This window comes from Lolium rigidum, chromosome 4, assembly GCF_022539505.1.
Source record: "Lolium rigidum isolate FL_2022 chromosome 4, APGP_CSIRO_Lrig_0.1, whole genome shotgun sequence".
NCBI classification, from domain to species: Eukaryota; Viridiplantae; Streptophyta; class Magnoliopsida; order Poales; family Poaceae; genus Lolium; species Lolium rigidum.
In genome coordinates this window covers 268392240-268414970 of record NC_061511.1, presented here as the reverse complement: position 1 = coordinate 268414970, position 22731 = coordinate 268392240, and the positions used below count along the sequence as shown (strand labels likewise).

Sequence of the window (22731 nt, the reverse complement as noted above, 5' to 3'; positions counted from 1 at the left end):
TGTCTTGTCTTGTTTTGTGATCTGTGATCTGAGTAAACGGAACCGGCAATTGCCAGAATGTAATTGTTGCATGTGTTGGGATACACCGCTTGTTTTCCCTTTTAATCTCTAATAACTTCTGAATGAACTGGTAGATGCAAGTAGGGAAATTTTGTCAAAAAGGACCACCTGCCTCAATTTAATGTCAAAAAGGACCACCTGTGAACGGAAATGCCAAAAATGCCGTGGCGGCAGCACGGCCAGGCGACGCGTGGCGCCTGCCGCCGGAGCCGGTGGCGGCAGGACCTGCCGCCGTCAGCCGTGGCGGCATGTCCGCCTCCGTGAGCCGGCCGTCGACGGACGGACGCCGACGTCGCCCTGCCGCCGTAGCTGCCGGCGGCACGCTGAGCTGGCAGCCTGCCGCCGCGACCGGTGGCGGCATGTGCTGCTCCCGACAGCTCTGCACAGCGCGTTGACGGCGCGGATTCCGACGTTGATGGCTCTGATTCCCACGCAAACTTTGTCACATTCGAGTTGTCTCTGATTCTGAGGCTGTTTGCTCCGGTTTGAGTCTATTTGGCACTAGTTTTTGCACTTTCAGCTCTATTAGGGTGTGTTCAGTTTGGGAATTAGGTGGAATGGAATGGAACCATTCCATTCCACTGTCACGGAACCGTTCCATCCCTGTGTTCGGTTTGGACAAAAAAATTGTCACGGAACGGTTCCATCCTCGTGTTCGGTTTTGGAATGGGATGAGAATGGAATGGAATGGGTGAGATTAGTCACCCGATTAATTATTCTAAACTCGATTAATTATTTACTAAACTTGATTAGTACTTGCTAAACTTGATTAATTATTGCTAAACTTGGTTAATTAGCACGCAGATCGAGACATTCCACCTCGTCCGGCCGATTTGCCCGGACGGGTGCGTTCCGCATCTGGACAGAATATTCCCTTTCGAGGAACGGTTCCATTCCATCTTATCCCTGAACCGAACGCGAGAATGGCTCCGAGGAATGGAACATTCAACGTAATTCCCAAACCGAACACACCCTTAGAGACTGTAGTTGTACAGAAAATTGATTGCTGATACAGAAACGTGACCACCGAAAGTATGCAGCGCCGCATGCTTTATAACCAGCCGCTGCTTGCATTGTCGCGAACACGCGCAGCTGCTCTCCTCTGTCTTCCCGTATGAGCTGAAAGAACACACTTAGTTAGTCTCCTCTCTTGCTGAGAACACAACCATAGTTCGTTGATTAAGTGCAATGATTAAGTGCATGATGCAATAGAAGGGAAAACAACAAGGTTAGTTCATTTGGATATTTGATTTTATTCGTACATGCATAATTTTTATGTTTCCATTTCTAGTAAGTAGACACGCATCATTATATTAGCATAGCATGTAAGGCACTGTAATATTTTTAGAAGCACGTAATTATAGTTAGAAATGCAACATGATGGTGTGTGATGTAGACATATTGTATATGTATGAGTGAAATTGAAATGCAGCATGACTATATGTAGTGTAGTATTATTATAGTGTAGTATTATTGGACGTAACTACACGATGTATATGAGAAAATGGTCTAATTTTTCGAAGTAATGTGTGCGTATGTTAGATTGATTTTATTCGTTGATGACCCTGTGTATTCTTCTTGGATTATCGCAAAACAAAAGAAACATGCACATGTTATAACTATATACCTTGTATTAGCATATTATGTACAGCGAGTGAGATTTTATGAAGGATGTAATTTAATTTGAAATAGAACAACACATACTGCAGCGTACTATTATTGCATGTATGACTGAAAATTAAAGAGATGGATAATTTGTTGAACTAATAACCGTATGTTAGGAACATGCTTTAACTCGCAAATTTGAATGTGTATTTTAGGTGGATTGAAGTATGCACATACTCTCTCACAGTTATTACTTGGATTATTGTGGCGCGTAAATTATTATTTGGAAGAATATCTATCTGCAAATTAAGGTATATATATGATGTCTTTTAATATTTTGTCTTGTGTATTTTTTTGCCGTATTATTTAGAAAAGGAAGGATTAATTATTTTCGTAAAGTCTTACCGCCATGTTAGAATAAGTGTTGTAATGAAATTATTAAACCAGTAATATGATTTAAGGTAGGATGTTACTAATATTATTTTAAAAATCTGGTTGTGCGGTAGGTACGATGGAAAATTTGGTAGTGTACTATGGGGACGTCGTACGTGACGAATTCGGTGGGGTGGATTTCTCGAACTGCGATACGATGGAAGTTGCAGTGATAGATATGGTCAATAGAGCATTTGCGGATGTAAGAAAATTCATCCGAGCCCCATTTGGTCAGGGGATGCGTGGACAGAGGATGACGGTTGAGGCTCTTATCGTCGTAGAAGGGAATGGACCTCCCCGTTGGGGTTTGCGGGATGTAAAAAATGATACAAATTGGCGTACGTACATGAGGTTTGCAAGCACACCTGGTGCTGCTATGTACGGACGGCCGATGGTGTATGTGAAGTTTATTTCAGCTACCGATGATGCTCGGAAGCGATGAGGAGCGCTGCAGAAGAGCGAGATGTCCATCACCGCGAGGCCCTAGCACCGGCCCGTCGGATCAGCTTGCCATGACCGATGCTCGTAGCATCGACCCATCGGAGCGGATGCCTAGCCACCATAATGTTGACCCGAGGATATTGGTCCGCGGTCGTCGACATCGACGAACATGTGGAGGGATTGCCCGAGGCGTTGGATGATGATGCTCGTTCATCTTCGTCCGAATCCTCGTCGGATGAAGAAGGAGTAGGTCCTCCCCGGAGGGCGGTCCCAGGTCCAATGGACCCCGACTTCCTGCAGACCATGACCATAAGCAATGAATTTCGGTCCTGTTCCGGGCCTAGGAGAGGATAGTCTACTAGTTGGGCAAAGTTTCCACGACAAGGACTCCGCCGACCGGGCAATAAAGAGGTATGCATTGAGCATATCTCGGGAGCACGGAGTGAAGCGGTCTGATCGAAGTCGGCTAAAAGTGATATGTGTCAAATTGAATGAGGGGTGCATGGGGAGAGTGATCGCTCGAAAGAGCTCGGGGTATGTCAGCCCCGGCATATCTCAAAAATAGAACCACATAGTTGCGAGCAGGTGGGGGCTATGGCTAAGCACCGCAATGTCACCGCAAAATATTTGTCACATATCTTGCAAGTGGCGGTGGAAAAAGACATCAATGTTAGTGTGAAGACGCTGCAAGAGACCGCGGAAGATCGGATTGGCTTCTCTGTCGGCTTCGGAAAGGCAAGGCGTGCCAAGGAGGACATTTTCCGGAGGCTATATGGCACATATGAGCAAGCATATGACCTAGCCCCCGGACTGCTCCATCGGATATCATCAAGTAACCCGGGGACTCATGTATTCGGAGAGAACGTCCACACCCCGGGGAGCAAAATGAAGAAATACTTGACCGTTTATTCGGGAATTCCCGCGAGGCTATACGAGCATTTCAACACCGTCGTCCAGTGTTGTCAATAGATGGTACCTTCCTCACTCGGAAAGTACAAGGGCACACTCCTGTTGGCGATCGCAGCGGATGCAAACAATCAGCTCCTTCCTATTGCATATGCATTGGTGGAGAGCGAGAACAAAGATAGCCGGTTCCGGTTCTTATGCTGCTTGAAGATTTCAGTTGTCGGAAATCGCCCCAATGTTTGCATCATCTCTGATCGCAACACGGGGCTATTGAGTGTGCTCGAATTTATGAAGGTGGCACAAGATCCAGATTGGGGGTGGCCCGATCTAGAGACAAGGTGGTGCATGCGGCATTTGGCAGCCAATTTTTACTCAAAGTTCAAGAACAAGGATTGGTTCAAGTCTGTTCAAGAGAATGTGCATGCAGAAGACGAAGAGAAGATGAATGCAATTTGGAGTGGAATCAATGCCGAAATTGAGAAAGCTGCGTTGCCACGGAGAACGGATCGGAGGGGCAATACCGGGACGGTTAATTTGTCTACGTGGATTTCCGAGAGTTGCCCCGATTTAAGCAAGTGGGCGCTTTCTCACGACTACGGGGCACGGTACGGCATAATGACCACCAACATGTCGAGGTGTACAATGGTGTGCTGAAAGATGTGCGCGCCCTCCCTATCACGGCGTTGATTACTGAAACTTGGAACCGGACTTTGTCGTACTTTGCGTGACGAGTCCAGGTAGCCAACGCTCGGGACGCACCGAACAAGCCATGGTCCGAAAAGATGCAGCGACATCTCGACGAGAAAGCAAAAAAATCACAAAGCCATGGTTTCCGTCAAATTGACGCACTTAGGAATAAGTGGGAAATACATGTACGCGCCAAGTTTGTGAGAGGCCACCACGGAGGCTCAAGAAAGCATGCTTGTCACCCTCGGAACTAGCTCGTGTGAGTGCAGTTGTAACAAGCCAAAACTTTTGGGATACCCTTGTAGTCATGTCCTCAAGGCTGCTTCAGCACAGAACATCAGCGTGCAGTCCTACATATCTCCGTACTTCAACACATACAACCAACTGCACACATGTAATGGTGGGTTCTGGACATGGGGCATTGGGCAGCACTATAGTGATGTATGGCCGGATAAATCCACCATATGGGTTCCGGACCCGACGTTGAAGAGGACCGCGAAGGGTCGACGTCAATCTCGCCGTCATAGAAATGACATGGACCATAGTCAGTCGGGAGAACCACGCCGTTGTCGCGTTTGCAGATGTCCCGGTCATGCGCGAAGGGAATGCCCGTACCGTAGCAACAACAACCCAGCTTGATGTTAATTATAATAAGTTGTAGTCATGATTTGTTGTAATAAATTTATGATTATTTCTATTCATAATGTGATGTAATATATTTATAATAATTTGTGCGCATGATTTGTTGTAATAAAATTATGATTATTTCTATTCATAGTGTGATGTAATATATTTATAATAATTTGGGCGCATGATTTGCTGTAATAAATTTATAATTATTTCTATTCATAATGTGTTGCAATATATTTATAATAATTTCTATTCATATTTCTAACATATTTATAATTGTTATGTGTACAGGTGATGACGTCGCACTTACCAGACCTTTTAGAGGCGTCGTTTGATGCCGATCACCGTTGTCACCAATGGTTGGACCCGAACGCCCACTTCGACCCCCCTCAGCCCTTCAGGCTACGCGGCATCAAAAATAGGCTCATGTTCACGATCGTTATATGGATCACTTGCGCGCTCACGGACTTCTTTCATATTCCAAGCTTACATCAAGCAACGAGAGGTTTCTGTTGGACCCATCTCTTATGTCAGCCCTAGTTGATCGTTGGAGACCTGAGACCCACACTTTTCAGTTACGTTGTGGAGAGTTGACACCGACCCTAAAAGATGTGTCCATGATTACTGCTCTTCCTATCATTGGTAATCCAGTGGTCCCCCAAGCATATTCTAGTAATTGGCCGCTACGAGGTTGAAGCACGGCTTGGTGTTCCATTTCCTGTTAACACCCGCGAGTGGGAACCGTCCTAGAGGTGTGCCTCGAACTGGATAGTTACACATTTTGCTAACTTACCTGCCAATGCGGATAATGTCACGCCGGCACGACATCTATTTGCATATGTGTTGTATCTCTTAGGTATAATGTTCCCTTCGTCACACGGTGACGTTGTTCTCCCAGTTTGATTAAAATTGCCGAAGAGATAGTAGATGGCCCCTTACCTCCCAGTGCCCATATACAGCTTTGGTTCAGCCATGCTTGCTCATACATACAGGGGGTTATGTCATGCCACCCAGAAAAAATCTAAAGGCCACATACTTGCCGCCAGCTATGAGTTTCTTCAGCTATGGTCATGGGAGTACCTGCCTGTTGGACGTCCCCACCTATCCAACATAATCCACCCATATGATTTTGGGCAGGCTATACATGGCCCTCTGACATTTGGATCTCGTTGGGTACATGCTAAAAAAATGGTCAACAACCGTGGTGCACGGTTGTTACCCGGAATACCACCAGGAGTTTGAGGGGCTAGAGGATCACATGATCAGATGGAACCCATGGACGGATGATGTCGCTGTGTGGGGTGCTCAGCCACCTACAGCTGATATGTATACAGGCTCCGACTTATGGTTAACACGCTGCCACCTCCTCTTTCTTTGGATGGTTGAGACATATTACCCAGAGCGTGTTATGCGGCAGTTTGGGCTCTATCAGGTTGTTCCACCACCATTACCGAGGCGACTTGACGATCTAGTTCACACGTTAGTGCGCTCATTTCAATATAAAATGTATTGCATTTTATTTATGACTTACATCTTCCTAATTAAATATATCATTTGATTTCAGGCAAGATAATAAAGGTTTGAATTGTGTCGATCTGGAGCAGATCGTAATAGACAGTGGATAGAGCTGTGGATTAATAATGCGGCATCCGATGTAGTGCAAGAGCATAGGTACGTTTTGTATTAAATTATTTCGATTATTTTTATACATGTGCTAACGACAATTATTTCTTATATTGGTAGACCATATAGTGACACCACATACGACCACTACAATCATTGGTATCGCAATAGCACAAGGATTTTGCTCACCGGTCCTCCACCAGAGAGGACGAGAGATTCACTGGTTGTAGGGACTGAACGAACAGCAGCATACCATCGCGATACCTCGGTACTTGCAATTCTTTAAAAATATGAGTTTATTGCAATTGAAATAAATATCCACACCATTTTCTCATACTTTGAATTTTCTATTTTCAGATACAAGAATATAGGGAGATCGCTCGGTCTGCGTCGGATGCTTTGCGGCTGCGAAACGTGAATACTCCTAAAGGAAAGTCCCTGATTAGGCGTATTTTTAATACGGCCATGAACGGGCTTAAAAGATTTGGTTATGCTCGAGATGACGATGTTGTTACGCGAGAGTACGACATGCCAGATGCACCGTCGTCTAGACCCAGTATGGCGCGTACGAGCACTATGACGCGTACGAGCAGTATGGCACGTACGAGCCAACCTCCTACGCGGAATCCATCATATGCACGCGTCGACTCATCTCTACTTGACCGCTCACAATCAGCTCGCATGTCTCCGCCCCATGCCGCCACACAGGTATTATCAGATACATCTAAAATTATAAATGCGCGTACGTTCTTCTACAAGATTTTACAAAAAATATTATCTTATGCGCATTAAAAATAGGAGGAGAATATTTTCTCTACTAATCCGTTCGGGGAACGATTTTCATACACCCAAGGGGAGCCTTCAAACATCGACAACACCACTCGCGTATGTTCATATTTTATAAATAATCACTCATACAACATAAAATTATGCCTATTATTTACGAATATTTTCCATCCGCAGCAATCTTTTGAACTCGACTGGTCAGAGACGGAAGCTGGACTCGGCTACAATATGCCTCCTCCACAGGTTCCTTCAATTTTAATATATAATTTCTCCTATAAAAATATTCATGTCTATTACTTACAACTAATTTTTTTACGCAGCAATCTTTTGATCCTGCTTGGCCCAACATGATAGCTGGTTTCGGCCACAATATGGCCCCGCCACTGAGTACTGAGCATATGCAGGAAGAATACTATCCCGGAACTTCTAGTCAACCTGAGAATCAAGGGATATTTAATGAATTCTTTGGAGCTGACATTATAAGCACACAAGGCAGTTTAATTCCTCCGGCGACACAATCTCAACATGTATTACAAACTCCACCACAGAACTATGAGGAACACACGGATGAGGAGAACGAACAAGTACGGTCGAGGTTTGCGCCAACATCGTATACGAGATCCTTGGTCGCCTTACGGTGCTAGCAGAGACCACCACGCCGTCGTCGACAAGGGTGATATGTTGACGACTCTGCCATATTACTATTATTTCTATCTATGTATGACCTATGTATGAGACATATTTCTATAATTTGGAATAATAATTCAACAGGTACTTCAAAATAAGATACATCAACATGCAAAAAATTCAACATAAAATTAAGTTACTACCAAAATGAAGATACATCGGCAATGCCAACACCACAACTTAAAATAAACGCTACGAGTAACATTATAAGCTTCACTTTTTTCCCTTCTTCTTGCTCTTCGATGATGAACTAGCATTTCCCTTCTTACTCGGTGGCATAAAATCATCGTCCGAGTCAACGCAAGCGGATGCAGCGCTTTTTCCCTTGAAATATTCATTGCTCTTAGCCAGACTCCTCGGCGTGAAGACTTCTTCGTCATCCTCCGTCGAGGAAGCCCATGTATATGGATACCTTGGAAATTCTTCTTGTTCCTTCTCATCCTTCGGTTTCTTCTTCTCAAACCTTGCTTGCAACCTAAGAATCTCTTGTCGTAATTCCACCGGAGTTCGGCCAGGCATACCTGCGTGCTTAGAAAAAAGCTTGTCTACCTCAACGAGAAGATTCACATTCGTGACCAGATCTTCGACATTTTCTATGTTATTGGCACTCATAACTGAAGTAGCGAGAGGAGATAAGAGGAGCAGCCATACGTGCGGTAAAACTACGATCTCCCCGAGGAGCCATCTTCGGCGACTTCGATTGTGTACAACAAATGAATGCCCGGGGAGGGGTTTTATAGCACGCGGCTCAGAGAAAAGGCGGGAAATCTTGGCGGGAATTCATGGCGCGAAATTTTGGCGGGAAAAAATAAGGCGGGAACTTTAGGCGGGAAAATTTACGCGCGAACTTTTTCCGGGAAACCAACATTTATTATTAATACATCTTCCGAAATAAAGTTGGAAATATAACTTAAATTAAAATACGGCTAATCACTACAACGGAATTTAAGATACAACGCGAAAGTAAAACAGAATTTAAAATACGTAGTTACTACAACAGATCACTCTATTTGCCCTGCGTCCAGCGTGGCCATTTTCCAGTCTTGTCGCCGCGTTCTTCTGCTGCCTGCGCCTCAGCAGCCCTTTCTCTTAATCTCTTTCTTTCCGCTTCACGGGCCTCCCTGCGCACCTCTTCCTCTCGCATACCTACGTGCAGCCTCATCATCCATCCGCTTCGATTTACCTCGCGATTTCGAGCTTGCTCTGCCCTTAATTTTTGTATCTGTCTCTCTCTTTCTGCTTTATCATTAGCAATAGCCTTTTCGAAACGCTCCTCCTCATGGAACCTTTCCCACGCACGCCTCTGTTTTTCCTCCACCTCACGGCGAGCCCAATCCGGCTGCTCCTGGTCTATCCAGTGAAACCAGTTGCAAAGGGGCGGCGGAGGCGCAACAAAAACAAGACGATTAATAAATAAAAATTAATGACATACAAATATGATTTTTAATCATGTTGTTACAACATACCGCAGGTCTCGAGGACGATGAACTTGTATGTGCGGGTGGATCATGATCGTAGTATGCGCACATGAAATATTTCATGCCGAACTTATCCGAAAAATCCACCACTTCCTTCACCTTCGCAAGGCGGCCGCACCAACACCTCTCTGCTCTAACCCCCGGCGGCAAAGTTGCATTCTTTCCCTTCATCGGTCTAAAATCCTGGTCTGAGCAAGGCACACTCATGCTGGCTAAGGTATGAGCACTTGTGTACCAAATAATATCAGCGAACTGAGCGAGAGAATTAGGCACACTCGACGCTGGCTTTTATAGCGAACTGAGCGAGAGAATTAGGCGGGAAAATTTAGCAGAACATGCCTCAATCAGTGCAATCAGCCAAAAAGCTGTACAATAATTCGAAAAAGTACATGGAAATCAGCGCCGTCAGCGCGCTGTGCAGGCCTGTCGGGGCAGCAGCACTTGCCTCCACCGGTGGTGGCGGCAGGGCATGCCACGTCGGCGTGCCGCCACCGGCAAGGGCGGCAGGCTGCGAGACGTCGACGGCCGGCTCACGGAGGCGGACATGCCGCCACGGCTGACGGCGGCAGGCCCTGCCGCCACCGGCTCCGGCGGCAGGCGCCACGCGTCGCCTGGCCGTGCTGCCGCCACGACATTTTTGGCATTTTCGTTTATAGGTGGTCCTTTTTGACATTAAACTGGGGCAGGTGGTCCTTTTTAACAAAGTTTCGCAAGTAGGATGGATAAGATTGAGACGCTAATACATGTGAGACTTAGGTAACTAAGACATTGGAAGAAAAGAATCCATTCGTACACGTGATGTGGATGTTGACCATACAAAAAGAGACCGCCATGGAAGGCAAACACAACCTTAGCCGCATTTGTCAAAAGGCTAACAGCGACTATGATGGAACTTTAATTCTAGATGATCTTCTGAGACCTAGACAAGAGGGCCGCCTAGAAAGAGATGTAAGTTTGCGTGATGCACCCAGCCAAATGAAATCAACCACCGCTTTGCTGTATCCTGTAGTTTGCTTATATACTTGTTGTGAGGATGGGAGCACTTTGGCCGAAAGAGAAAATTTATGTCTCTTTTTCGAAATTGAGTATGGAGAATTTGAAGTTCAGTAGCGCACTAAATTGTGAAAAAAACCCGACATTTTTCTTAGACAGAGAGAAGGAAAGGCAAAAAAGAAATACTAGTAGATCGGATGTTACAGCTTAAGAAGATACTTTGCTGTTCTAACAAGAAACCAGCTGCTTTGAATAAAAGCTCTGATTCACTGAGCAAAAAAAAGCTTTGGTTCACTGAGCAAAAAAAAGCTTTGGTTGGGTGGTTAGGAGGGTGGTTGTACCCCCAGCCCACCAGAGTTCAAACCCCAGGTTTGACATCTGTGTGTCTCATAAAGGCGGAATATTCATTCAGTGGGAGGCGACGTTCCTGTCGACAGCGAGGCGCCTGTGGTGACTTCGTCAATTTCAAGATCCAATCCGCCAGCTCAGTCTTCCGGAGATGCTCATAGGGGTAGGGTGTGCGTGTATGCGTTCATAGGGGTGAGTGTATGCGCGTGTATGTGAGCGTCCGCGTTTGTACTGTGTTTCTCAAAAAAAAAAAAAAAAAAAAAAAACTCTGATTTCTACAGTAATGGAGAACCTTTCCACTGCCTATGGGCCTTTTCTTCAGAAGACGCGAAAGCCCATATACTGGCCCAAGAATGAACTAGTGCAGGGACGAGGCCCAGCCCAGCGATGCATCGCTTTCAGCTGGGAGCTCAACAAGGCGAACAATGCATTAATTGGCACGTCGTGAAGGAAAAAGAGCGGACTAGTCGACGACTTCTCGAGGTCCTTGACCGGGACCTCTTGTCTGTCTGACTCGTGCCTGGTATGACGGTGACGGAGCGGTGACCTGGACCTGGTCCCGTTCCTGCTCCATCGTTTTGACTCGTCAGATCTCTCCTTAATAATCGCAAGGCTGGAGACATCAGATCGGTATAGGCGTCACATCATCGATGCTTGATGGACGATGTGCAACCACATTTGCGCGTGGATTTAATTTCTTTCTCATATATCCCCGTCACGCCATTTTTGTTACTCGTAATACATTACAACTCCCTCTGTTTACTAATATAAGCCATTTTAGATATTTTAAAGTGCACTAGATCCAAACTAAAATAAGTGGATTCATACACTAAAAATAGACTAGATAAAAACTAAAGTGAGTGAATTCACAAAAGAACATCAACATATTTATAAAAGAGAACAGGGGGAGCATGTTATAGTGACAATGACATAAAGTGGAAAAAGGAGTAGCATATTGTGTAGGTTTCAATTCTACAACTTTGTATTCTGCACCAGAACACAATTATTCAGAATAAAATTAAGCCATGACATGACACAATATTATCTTTTTACGATACACTTAACGCCCCAAAATCAAATAAACGATGGATACTAGGTGCTGTGCGACTCGACCCATTCACCAACATGAAAGAAATATGCATACATCAAAGTACTCCCTCCATCTCTATATGTACAAGACCATTTACTACTGTTTTAAGTCAAACATTTTTCAACCAATGTATCTAAATCCACCTTGAAATGTTTCTGCATAATATATTCATTAGATATTATAAGTGCATACATTTTTTTTTTGTAAACCTAGTCAAATTAGAAAGAATAACCTAAGAGAAAAGTAAGTGACCATTTTATATATACCAATTAAGTAATGTTTAATCAGATAAAAATGGGGTGGGGGCAAATTCAAAAATATAGACCGGGGGATCCATTTTATGCAATATTTCGTTTAAAGAGAAGAAAGCGTAATATTATTATTTTGGTGGTGTTTTGTTTCTTAGTACTCCCTCCGGTTCAAAATATGTATCTAGACATTTGAACCCAAGGGGGTGGTTGGTTTTCAATAATAAATGACACCAACAAAAAGAAAAGAAAATTAGCATATTACTATATTTTTTCTATAATTGTCACTAATACAATGTGTAAGTTAACTAGTTTCAAAATCATGAAGGTGCACCCTATCTTCCCACCACTTTCCCTTAACCCGCATCACATACGTACTGACCATATTTTGTCGGATTTGCTCTATTGTCATTCTCGTATTCCCTCCTTTTCGACCGCGCCATGCAACGTAGCGCTTCTACTAGAACACAGTAGATACTTTCCAAAATATTTGCAGTTGCGCTCATCACAGCCAAACTCCCTCCGCGCGGTTCAAGCTATCACACTAAACATACATTGCCATGCCATAAAAAACATCTACCTCAAAATTTAATGCTGCACAAAGTAGAATAAACCTCTCTAATAAACAATACAAGAACAACCTCAACAAAAAGTCACAAAAGCAAAGTATGAAACCCTAGATTTCCTTTTCCTTTTTCGATATATCGAACCTTGGATTGCCAAGGACCAAAGGAAAGCACAAAAATAAAAACGGAAAGGCCAGAGTAAAAGAAGAAGGTGAACAAAAGAAAAGAGAAGAGGTCGGAGCAAAGCTACCCCTAATCATCATCATCGCCGCCTATAAAAATCCCAGCACAGGAGGCACGGACAGGCCATCTGCTACCCGTTTGTTATTCCCCTCCGTGCAGCCGCCCTCGTGTTCTCGCCTTCTCGAAGCACCCACCCATGGCGGACCAGCTCACCGACGAGCAGATCGCCGAGTTCAAGGAGGCCTTCAGCCTCTTCGACAAGGATGGCGACGGTAACCCCTCTTCCCCGCCCCCCTCCCCGCGGCCGGATCGAGCTTGCGCGCCGCCCGATCCGGCCGAATTGGCTTCTGGTTGCGGTTACGGCTCTAGATCCGGTCTACCCTGTGTAGGTGATGGCTTAGTTGTACGAATTTCTAGGCAATTAGTACTGCTTTCGGCTTGCGCGGGTTGCTTGCATCTGCTATTCTGGTGGGATCGTGTGCTTGGACGCTACTTGTTTGTTCTGTGGCCGGCTGCGGGGTGTTTGTCTTGGCAAGGTGGGTTCATGACCCTGTAGGAGAACAATTTGGGGGCAGCGAATGGTTGTATTTGTGGACTAGGGTTTATTATACAGCCGTAAGCTAATGGTAACTGACAAGAGACGCGAATCGGGTTGTTCTCATGCCCTGTGAACAAATGGTTAAGTGATGTAGCACCAGTAACTTGTAGGTTTTCTCACTTGCTGGAGTTAGGTCAAACGATTGGGCCAGATGTAGAGTTTTAGGCGTTGATCTGATTGTGACATCGTAGCAAGCTGTAGATAGCCTCATTATTTACAACGTCTTCACTAAAGGAACGAACTTTTTGGTATGATCCAACTTCTGATAGCCTAGAAGTTGGAGATCAAGTGTTAACTGTGTGTTTGTGTAGTCTGAGACCAATATTTGATTTATGGATTGTTCTTTTCTAGTGTAATAGTTCATTTCTGGAAGTCTCCTGCCGTGTTCTCTAATAGTCATTTCCTTGTTTGGTATTTGGTACTACCTCCGTTCCACAATTTGCTAAAACGGCTTATATTATGAAACACAGTGATACATTATATGAGCATGTTTCAGCACGTCTATAGACGTTTTGGTCTAGTCTTGTGATCTTGTGTCATATCTAGTATGCAATAGTTTCATTGAATTATAAGTGGTCTTTGGATTTCATATGTATATATAGAGAGAGAACAAGGATTGCATTTTATTTAGTTGGCGGGAAACCACCCAATTGACGCTGAACCCAAAGCATTGTCTTCTTAAGGCTTCTGCTTGTAGGCGGTTGATCATGTCTTCACGATAATCATAATTATTCTGTGAAATAGATTGAAAATTGCTTTTTAGTATTCAGTGTGTTGGGTTGAACATCATTGACATTTCAGGAAAGTGTCTGCCAGTTGACCAATCTCATTGTTCTCTTCACGCTACCTAGTTGTCTTCACGCTACCTAGTTGGCCCATATAATATTTATCTAAGTGTTTATGCTGAAATACTGTGGTTCAAGCTGTGTTTGTTTATGGTTTCCTGCTGTTGCAGCTTGCCAACAACTATAGGTGCATGAAACTATGTACAATTCAACATGTTAATTGGTGCTATTATTGTCTATCCTGTGTTGTTAGGGCAATAATAATGATGTAGTTCCAAATTGGATATTTTATGAGCGTGAACCAACCAATTTTAAACCCATATAGTTGTCTGCGTAGGTTCATGAAACTATCAGCAACTCAACATGTTAATTTGTGGTATTATTATGTATCCTGTGTTTTAGGGCAATAATGATGACGTAGTCCCAAATTGGATATTTTGTGAGCGAGAACCAGCCAATCTTTAACCCATAGTTGTCTGCGTAGGTTCAGCAACTCAACATGTTAATTTGTGGTATTATTATGTATCCTGTGTTTTTAGGGCATTAATGGTGACGTAGTCCCAAATTGGATATTTTGTGAGCGAGAACCAACTCTTATTTTGTTTTATAGCGCTGTATAAAGAATGCTTACGAGGAAGTATTATCTTGTGATGACAAGCTTTGAATTTTCTGCAGGTTGCATCACCACCAAGGAGCTCGGAACCGTGATGCGGTCCCTTGGGCAGAACCCCACTGAGGCAGAGCTGCAGGACATGATCAACGAGGTGGACGCTGATGGCAACGGCACCATCGACTTCCCAGAGTTTCTGAACCTGATGGCGAGGAAGATGAAGGACACCGACTCGGAGGAGGAGCTCAAGGAGGCCTTCCGCGTCTTCGACAAGGACCAGAACGGTTTCATCTCGGCCGCCGAGCTGCGCCACGTCATGACCAACCTCGGGGAGAAGCTGACCGACGAGGAGGTCGATGAGATGATCCGCGAGGCTGATGTGGACGGCGACGGCCAGATCAACTATGAGGAGTTTGTCAAGGTCATGATGGCCAAGTGAGGAGCGGGTCCCCTGAAATAAGCTTTTGCTCTCAAGTGGATTGGAAGTTTGGAACACCAGACGTTGCAAGTTGTATTTTGCTATGCGCGCTTTAAAGTACTGTCGAGTCTCGCAAGGCTGTAATGTTCGGTAGTGATCTTGGGTTAGGCGGTCTAGTCGTGTGGAGCAACATTCTGGACACCTGGTTATTATCTTTTGATTGTGGAACTTATCTTGCACCTGTCAGGTTGGTCTCATCATGGATTTTAGAGCTTTGTGCAAATCTTGTCTTTCATCTATGAGCTTGGCAATTGTGGTGTGCATGTGGGAGTAGCATGGTTGGTGTGTTTTGCTCTCGGAAGTGTTTGCTGCAACTGGATGGATGTTTGGTAGAAGTTTCGACAACTTTGGTATGGACTGTGCTTTTCGCCAAGCAAAGAAGTGCTGGTTAACTGCATCGTTCGAGTCTTTGCCCTGGTGAAAAAGGTGTAAGCCAACAGGTATGGTGCCAGGTTGCTGAACCATAAGCAGGATCAGGCCTAGTTGCATCTGTGCTGACTCGATCCTGCTCCTTGGGCAGCGATTCCCCGCTGTTTTTTCCTTTCAATTGCTGATTGGAGTTCCAGCTGGTCAATTATTTTACGGCTAGCTGTTGGATCTCGCACTCTCTGGCGATTTATCATTTATGTATTTGCAACTTGTAGTGCTTAGGCAAGAACAAAATCAAAGGTGGATGGAACGTCGCTTTATCATCAGTTATCATGGCATGCAATTATGGACGTCGTATGATTTGATCGACTGGGTTGGGTTATTCGTTTCCTTTTTTTTTTCCCATTGCTTAGCCTGTCTGTTTTTTTTTTTTTTTTGGAGAAGCTTAGCCTGTCTGTTGTTTCGATCATGGTGCTTGATGTGACAGTGAGAATCGATAAAGATTTCTCTATGATATAAAAAAGGAAAATTTGGACCTGTCAAAACTCAGAAAGAGAATTCTTCGCTTGATAAAGAAGCAACAATGCATTATTACAAGACCCATTAAGCATTCTCTACAAATTCCCTTTCCCTTTAGCTCCCTCTGCTCTCTGCCATGGCGGCCAAGCTGACCCAGGAGCAGGCGGACGAGTGCAAGGAGATCTTCGACCTGTTCGACGGCGACGAGGACGGCCGCATCGCCGCCGGCGAGCTGGTCACCGCGCTCCGCTCCCTGGGCCAGAACATCGACGAGGCGGAGGCGCGGGGCTTCCTCGAGGACGCGGGCGCCGGCGAAGGCGCCACCAGCATCGACCTCGCCACGTTCCTGGCCGTGGCGGCGCGCAAGGCGAACGCGGGCGTGTCGGCGAAGGGCCTGGCCGACTGCCTGGGCGCGTTCGACGACGACGGCAGCGGGGTGATCCCCACGGAGCAGCTGCGGCAGGTGATGGTCTCCCACGGCGACCGGCTGACGGAGGAGGAGGCCGACGAGCTGGTCCGCAAGGCGGACCCCCGCGGCGAGGGCCGCGTCCAGTGCAAGGAGTTCGTCAAGGTGCTCATGAACAAGCCTTGAGCTCTTCTTTTTCGCACTGAATCTGGAGGCCGATGAGGAAATAATTCCTTGTTTTCTGAATTATGTGATGTACTGTAATGAGTTGTGGATGCCTTGTATTAGTTGTATACTTGTATACGAAGAGTTCTAGCTGCAATACATGTAACTCCGGTTGTATACATGAGATTCTAAGTGATCCTGAACACTTTAGCACTACAATGTAATTGGGTAAATTTGCTGCCATGTTTCGTAATGAAGTTCCTTTGGTGGTATGGCATCAATGTCACCTACCAGTATACAACAGCACCTTCAAATGTTCCTTAAACATCCTAAGCAAGACACATGCTTGATTCTAGAAATGTTTCGACCAAGATAAAAGAGAGAGGCCATCGTGGAGGTTCCCTAAAACTCATCTAGTGTTCCATTCACTTCGACGGCGACACCGTTGGTCCACCCCGTCTCTATTGGCCTTAGGGTATCTCCAACCGGGCGACCCATCCATGCCCGCTGCGTCCGGATGCGTCCAGTCGAAAACTCCGGCCAGCGCGCGGACCCATCCCTAAAACGAATGCCCGCGGCGTCCGGATCGACGCAAACCCGGCCCAAATCTTGGCCGGGTTTGCGTGGCCGCGGACGCGAAAGGCTGGTCGCTCGCGTCCGCCCCTTGTCCGCCCTGGCCCGCGTGTCATAGGCACAAACAATATTTTTCATTAAAGAGATTCATTACATTTTTTTGTAGCTACTACTTCTATCCTAAATACGTACGGGGCCGGCGGCTCGCCGGCGACACCTCGCCGGCTCGCCGTCGGGGCCGTGGATTTCACTCGACGCGGGCGGCCTGTACGCGTGAGGATTCCACTCCAGCTTACGGGCCGGGTGGCGCGTCGGCGGCGGCGCGGGCGGCGGCGGCTTGGGCGGAGGCCATCATCCTCCTCCTTCCGTCCGCGCACCTCGGGCGCGCTCGCGCTCCGCCTCCTCGCGGCGGAATCATCCGCTTCCCGCATAGCTCCACCTCCTGCGCGAGCGGCGCGTTCCACGGCGGTGCGCGCCTCCGGGCGGACGCGGGCGGGGGTCCGGGCCTCGTGGTTCTCCTCGCCGCCGGCGCATGCGCTCTTGCCGGTCGCGCTCCGCCGACTCGACGATCCTCCCGGGCGCGCCGCTCGGGCGACGGCATCCGGATGAGGTGACGGGCTGCTCGCATAGCGAGCGGCTCGTTCTTCCGGCCGAGGAGGTCGCCTAGCGGCGGCGGCCGGCCCGCCAGATGCCCTCGTGCTCCTTCGTCACGCGCGTGAGGTCGGCGAGACGCTCCTCGATGGCGGCGTTGATGTTCTCCAGCGCGAGGTCCTCCTCGGCGACGGGCTCCTCCGCGGCGGCCGCCTCCTCCTCCGCGGCCTCGTACCAACCGTCCGCGGTCTCGTGCCAGCCCTCCGCGGCCGCCTCCACCATCTCGGTGTCACCGGCCTTCTTTGCCGCCGCCTCGGCAGCGACGCGGAGCGCCTCGTCATCGGCGACCCACCGCGAGTCCGCGCGCTCCTGCTCCTCCGTCCGCGGGAACCTGGCCCGGCGGCGAGGAGAGCTTGGCCCATGTGGCCTGCGGGGTGCGCGGCATGGCGCCGGAGAAGGTGGAGGGGAGAGAACGGTGATGCGGTATGTGTGAGACCGCCGCCGTCTTTTATAGCCGGCGGTCCGGCGGGAAACTTGGGCGCGAGCGCGCGCCAATGGCGTTTTGCGCGCGGGAACCTTGGTGCGCGCGGGATCTTTCCCGCGCGTTCCACCGCCCACCATGGCTGTCCCGTCGAGGCCTGCCATGGCGCAGCGCCGCGCAACGAAGACGAACCACGTGGCGTCTCTTTGGGTCGCCGCGTTGGGCGCCGCGTGCGACCCAAACGGACACGCGGGGCGCTGTCCGCGTGTCCGGGCGGCCACGCAAACGGCCCAAAACGGACGGCCCAGCGCGTCCGTTTGGGTCGGCCGGTTGGAGATGCCCTTACGGCATTGGAGGTGTGGCGGACCACGACCCTCGTTGATAGAAGGTTTTCCGTTCTTTGTTTAGGTTGTTCAATGGTAGAAGCGGCGGCTACATCTAGAAGCTAGAATAAGGTTATTCTTGTCCTATCCTCGCTCCGGTGGTGGGTCTAGCGCTAGTAGATCTAGCCATGGGCAGCCTGGCCCGGCCCGGCTCGGAATTACCAGGCCTAGGCCCAAAAATGTTGGCCCGACACCCAGTCCGAAAACAACAATTAACAAAGAAGCCCGGCCTGCAGCTGGTAGCTCGACGGGCTTTCCTGGCTTTTGGCCGGCCCGAGCCTAGCCTTAGTTTCTACAGTCGGGCTTTTCCCGGCCCGACTCGGGGTATGGCTAGGTATGAACGCCAACGAGGGACGTGTGGCGTGGTGTGTCCGGCTGATCTCCTGGGATCCGGTCTGTTGTATTGTTCGTTGGTGTGATTTCGGGTCAGTCTCTTCGGATCAACGACTCTCATCATTGGCAATGGTTGCAGCTCTCGTGCGAGTGTCCTTTAGGTTGAAGGACGTCGATTTTCCATCTGTCTACTACAACGGGATCTATTACGCCAAGCTGTGCCTGGCTCCGGTGATGGAGGGCGGGGACATCGACGCTTTTTGTATTGTTGCTGATGATTATTAATAGATTGGCGAACTTTTTGTTAAAAAAACACATGCTTGATTTTTTTATTGAGGAAAAAAACACATGCTTGATGCTTTCTCTCTTGCTCGTTCCTTTTTAAGAATTCCAACTTTCTGCAGAGAATCTTGCTTAACTTTTTTAAGAAGAATGTTGCTGGCTTCTCCAGCCCAGAAAAACGCCCAACGTGCCTTATCACACAAGTAGGCTTAAGATCCAGTTGTTTTGGCGGCTTCTCCGAGAAGCTACCCTCCCTCCAGCTTCCTGGAGAAGCCGGTGACCAAATTTTGTGAGGCTTCCAAATTAGTTTAGCCTTAGCTATTCTAAAAGTCTCGGAAAATTTTAGAACCAGCTTCCCCAGGAAGCTGGGGGAGGGCAGCTTCTCCGAGAAACCGCCAAAAGAACTGGGCCTTAGCCTAGCCCAGCCCAGCCCAAACCACATGACGAATGCAGGTGGGAGACCAGGAACCGTGCACGCCGCCCACGTCCTATCCACACTCCCCGATCGACTTCACAGCTCACACCGCGCTCGAAGCTCCACCACCGCGAGACCTCGCGCTCCGACTACCCATGGCCGCTGCAACCATCTCCCTCTGCGGCTCGCGCTGCCTGAGCACGAGCTCGAAACCCGAACCGCGCCTCACCACTCGAGCAGCCGCCCCGCTGCACTCGCGGCCGTCGTCGGCGCACCGGAGGCTGGTGGTCGTGGCCGCGACGGAGTCGTCCGGCGAGAAGACGGACGAGAAGGTCCCCTCCTGGGCCCGGAAGGGCTCCGACGAGGCGCCTCCGTGGGCGCGCAACGAAGGCGGGGCCTCCGGCCAGGACGCCGGCGGCGCCGTCGAGGTCCCGTTCTACGCGTACCTGCTCGCGTCCGCCGTGACGGCCATCGCCGCAGTACGTTCCCCTCACCCTTCTCCTCCTCCTGCGTTCCGCTGAGCAGAGCCCGGATACGAACCTTCTTTTTCTCTGCAGATCGGGTCGATCTTCGAGTACACGAACGGGCGGCCGGTGTTCGGCGTCGTGGGCACCGACAGCCCCCTCTACGCGCCGATCCTGGGATTCTTCGCCGTCACCGGCATCCCGACATCAGTACGTACACTTAACCCTGTCCATCTGCAAGATTGTAAGTTCATAGTCTGATCGAGTTGTCCTCTGAATTCCAGGGGTATCTGTGGTACAAGGCCGTGCAGACGGCGAACAAGGACGCCGAGGAGCAAGACCGCAGAGACGGCTTCCTCTGATTCGCTTCCGCGGCAGAGCAATGAAAATACTACTGAACCCTGAACATGTGTTATATTCTTGTTTGTAATTGTGGTGCGGTAAACTGCTGATCGAGAAGACGGTTTTTCATGCATTGTAGAGGAGGTCAGGTGAACGATTGCATGTGTTCCATCAGTTTTCCTCCTCTGCCTGACTGCCTCTGCGAATTCTTAGCACTTCGACGTGGATTTGGGTACTCTGGAGGCTTGTTAGAGCATCTCCAACAGCTTACCTATATTTTGGGTAAGCAAAGTGGTTTTGGGTGATGGAGAGAGAAGGTTTTGAGTGTAGCCGGATGATATCTCGCATGTTGCTGCGGGAATTTATGCCAAGGAAATTACCATGACAATGATACAAATGTAAGATAGTAAGTATATAGCTAAGTGCGTGGGAAACATGCATCAACACATTCGTATAGAAGGCATCTTGCCAACTGATCACTTGTGTTCTGTGTGTGCAACTATCTCCTTGTCCTGCCTCTTGCTTTTCAGGTTTCGTACAGTCTTGACACTTGAGCAGCCTTCTTCTGTCTCAGCTTGTTACCTTGACACACATGGACGCGTCTTCCTCTTTTCCTCTCCTCTCAATGTTGTAAGACCGATCAACAAGAAGGAGGTACTAGTTAGTTGCGTATGGATTGAGCATGGCAGTTAATTGGTGATAACATGGGCAAAAATATCCTCCAATTTAAGGAAATATCTATGAGGAAGATGACAATGATGGGGAAACATATTGTCCACCTGTGAGTGACGATTGAATTAATGATGTGTACCACTACCATTGGCCTTGGAAGCCAACTCAACTATTATCAGACCGCCTTGTGCATAGTTGATAGTTCAAGAGCTCGGAGCTGAACAATATTTGGACTCTTGCCTCAAAACAAAATTAGGACAAACATGACTGCATGAATACTGAAAGAGGCTTCACGGGGAAAGAAAAAAAACTAGCACTCCTGCTTTGAAGGTTGAATATAGCGCATCAGAGAAGAGACCAATAAAAGTGCCAAACAAAGAGCGGGTGACAGTAGTACAATCTAATGAAACTTGAAAGAGCAATCTCAATGGTTGTCGCCTGCTTGAGCAACATCTGAACTCCTCATTTGAATGGACGAGGAGGTGCACACTTTCCTTCAGTTCTCCGTGATGGTTATGTAACGTTTTATTCCTCTGCCTCCATGAATTATTCACACTCTTAGGATTTGACTGTCATATCATAGATATCTCGTCCATCACACCACAATTGTCAAGATAATTCAGTGAGTGAATGTTTTTAGGTAGGAAGTACTAAGGAAAAGCCGAGTGGTGCATTTTGACCTAAATATATTACTCAAAATAGGGTCAATATAGACTTAACGAATCAATCACGTAAATAAGAGAGGAAAACCAGTAATAGGTGACTGACTCGACGGGTGAATATTGCACCATGAACACACTTTGTTTCACTTTGTTGCTGACTCTTTAAGGGCCACATTTTGTTCCACATTCTATAGGTTGAATAAACTAGCACAACATTGCATATCCACATGTCACTTGTCCGCCATTCCACGACCTTAGATGCTACCATGCTATCAGCATAGTTTAGCCACAGAAAAGTGAAGAATGATTATGTAAAAAATCTGTACAATGTATCCTTTTGTTAGGAAACACAACGCGCATAAGAATCATCAAAATGAACTTAAATCTTGAAATTATGCTGAGTTGTCATTATTTGAAGACACCCTGATGACTTTTTAGAAGGGAAACTGACATAATGTATTTGCAAAAGGACCCATAATAATTATATAAAACACCTTTTGAGTTCTAAAACAAACAAACACCATTGTGACCTCGTGTGTTTTATTTGGCAGGTTAGACCTTGTAGTTCGACCATAAACACCCTTTTTTCTTTGACCGAGCGTCAATTGATTATACTATTAGTTTGATGCGACATCTGAGTCAGCAAAAACTACATTTGTAAAATAACTAATATTTTTCAAAGATAATTTGAAAAGGAACCATCATAATTGGCAACACAAAACAAAAAAAAACACTGCATCATTTTTAAGATAGAAAAGAACTTGGTAGATTCGGGCCTTACTTGTCTGTGCCAACGGGCCCAACCCAGCCCGGGAGCCCAGCAGTCCGACCCGAGCGAGT

At 47.3% G+C, this 22731-nt stretch overlaps 3 protein-coding genes across 3 annotated transcripts; all 3 read left to right on the top strand.

Moving 5' to 3' along the window:
- The first annotated feature begins 12855 nt into the window (after positions 1 to 12855).
- Positions 12856 to 15457, top strand: LOC124707714 (calmodulin-2). Its single transcript, XM_047239389.1, has 2 exons — positions 12856 to 13035; positions 14822 to 15457. Exons 1-2 carry the CDS (start codon positions 12960 to 12962, stop codon positions 15193 to 15195), a joined length of 450 nt encoding a protein of 149 aa, XP_047095345.1. The 5' UTR covers positions 12856 to 12959; the 3' UTR covers positions 15196 to 15457.
- Positions 15458 to 16201: 744 nt separating this feature from the next.
- Positions 16202 to 16989, top strand: LOC124707713 (probable calcium-binding protein CML9). The gene has a single exon (XM_047239388.1). The coding sequence runs from the start codon at positions 16259 to 16261 to the stop codon at positions 16712 to 16714; it is 456 nt and encodes a 151-aa protein (XP_047095344.1). The 5' UTR covers positions 16202 to 16258; the 3' UTR covers positions 16715 to 16989.
- A 2816-nt stretch (positions 16990 to 19805) lies between these two features.
- LOC124707711 lies at positions 19806 to 21033 on the top strand. Its single transcript, XM_047239386.1, has 3 exons — positions 19806 to 20230; positions 20309 to 20425; positions 20500 to 21033. The coding sequence occupies exons 1-3, from the start codon at positions 19907 to 19909 to the stop codon at positions 20575 to 20577; spliced, it is 519 nt and encodes a 172-aa protein (XP_047095342.1). The 5' UTR covers positions 19806 to 19906; the 3' UTR covers positions 20578 to 21033.
- Positions 21034 to 22731: the final 1698 nt, after the last annotated feature.

What these genes read in the sequence shown, in the direction of transcription:
- LOC124707714 (XM_047239389.1), top strand. Translation starts at nt 12,960, where the DNA reads ATGGCGGACCAGCTCACCGACGAGCAGATCGCCGAGTTCAAGGAGGCC. An exon ending in CTTCGACAAGGATGGCGACG is followed by an intron (nt 13,036 to 14,821) that starts GTAACCCCTCTT and finishes AATTTTCTGCAG; the next exon opens with GTTGCATCACCACCAAGGAG.
- LOC124707711 (XM_047239386.1), top strand. Translation starts at nt 19,907, where the DNA reads ATGGCCGCTGCAACCATCTCCCTCTGCGGCTCGCGCTGCCTGAGCACG. An exon ending in CCGTGACGGCCATCGCCGCA is followed by an intron (nt 20,231 to 20,308) that starts GTACGTTCCCCT and finishes TTTTCTCTGCAG; the next exon opens with ATCGGGTCGATCTTCGAGTA. An exon ending in TCACCGGCATCCCGACATCA is followed by an intron (nt 20,426 to 20,499) that starts GTACGTACACTT and finishes TCTGAATTCCAG; the next exon opens with GGGTATCTGTGGTACAAGGC.
- LOC124707713 (XM_047239388.1), top strand. Translation starts at nt 16,259, where the DNA reads ATGGCGGCCAAGCTGACCCAGGAGCAGGCGGACGAGTGCAAGGAGATC.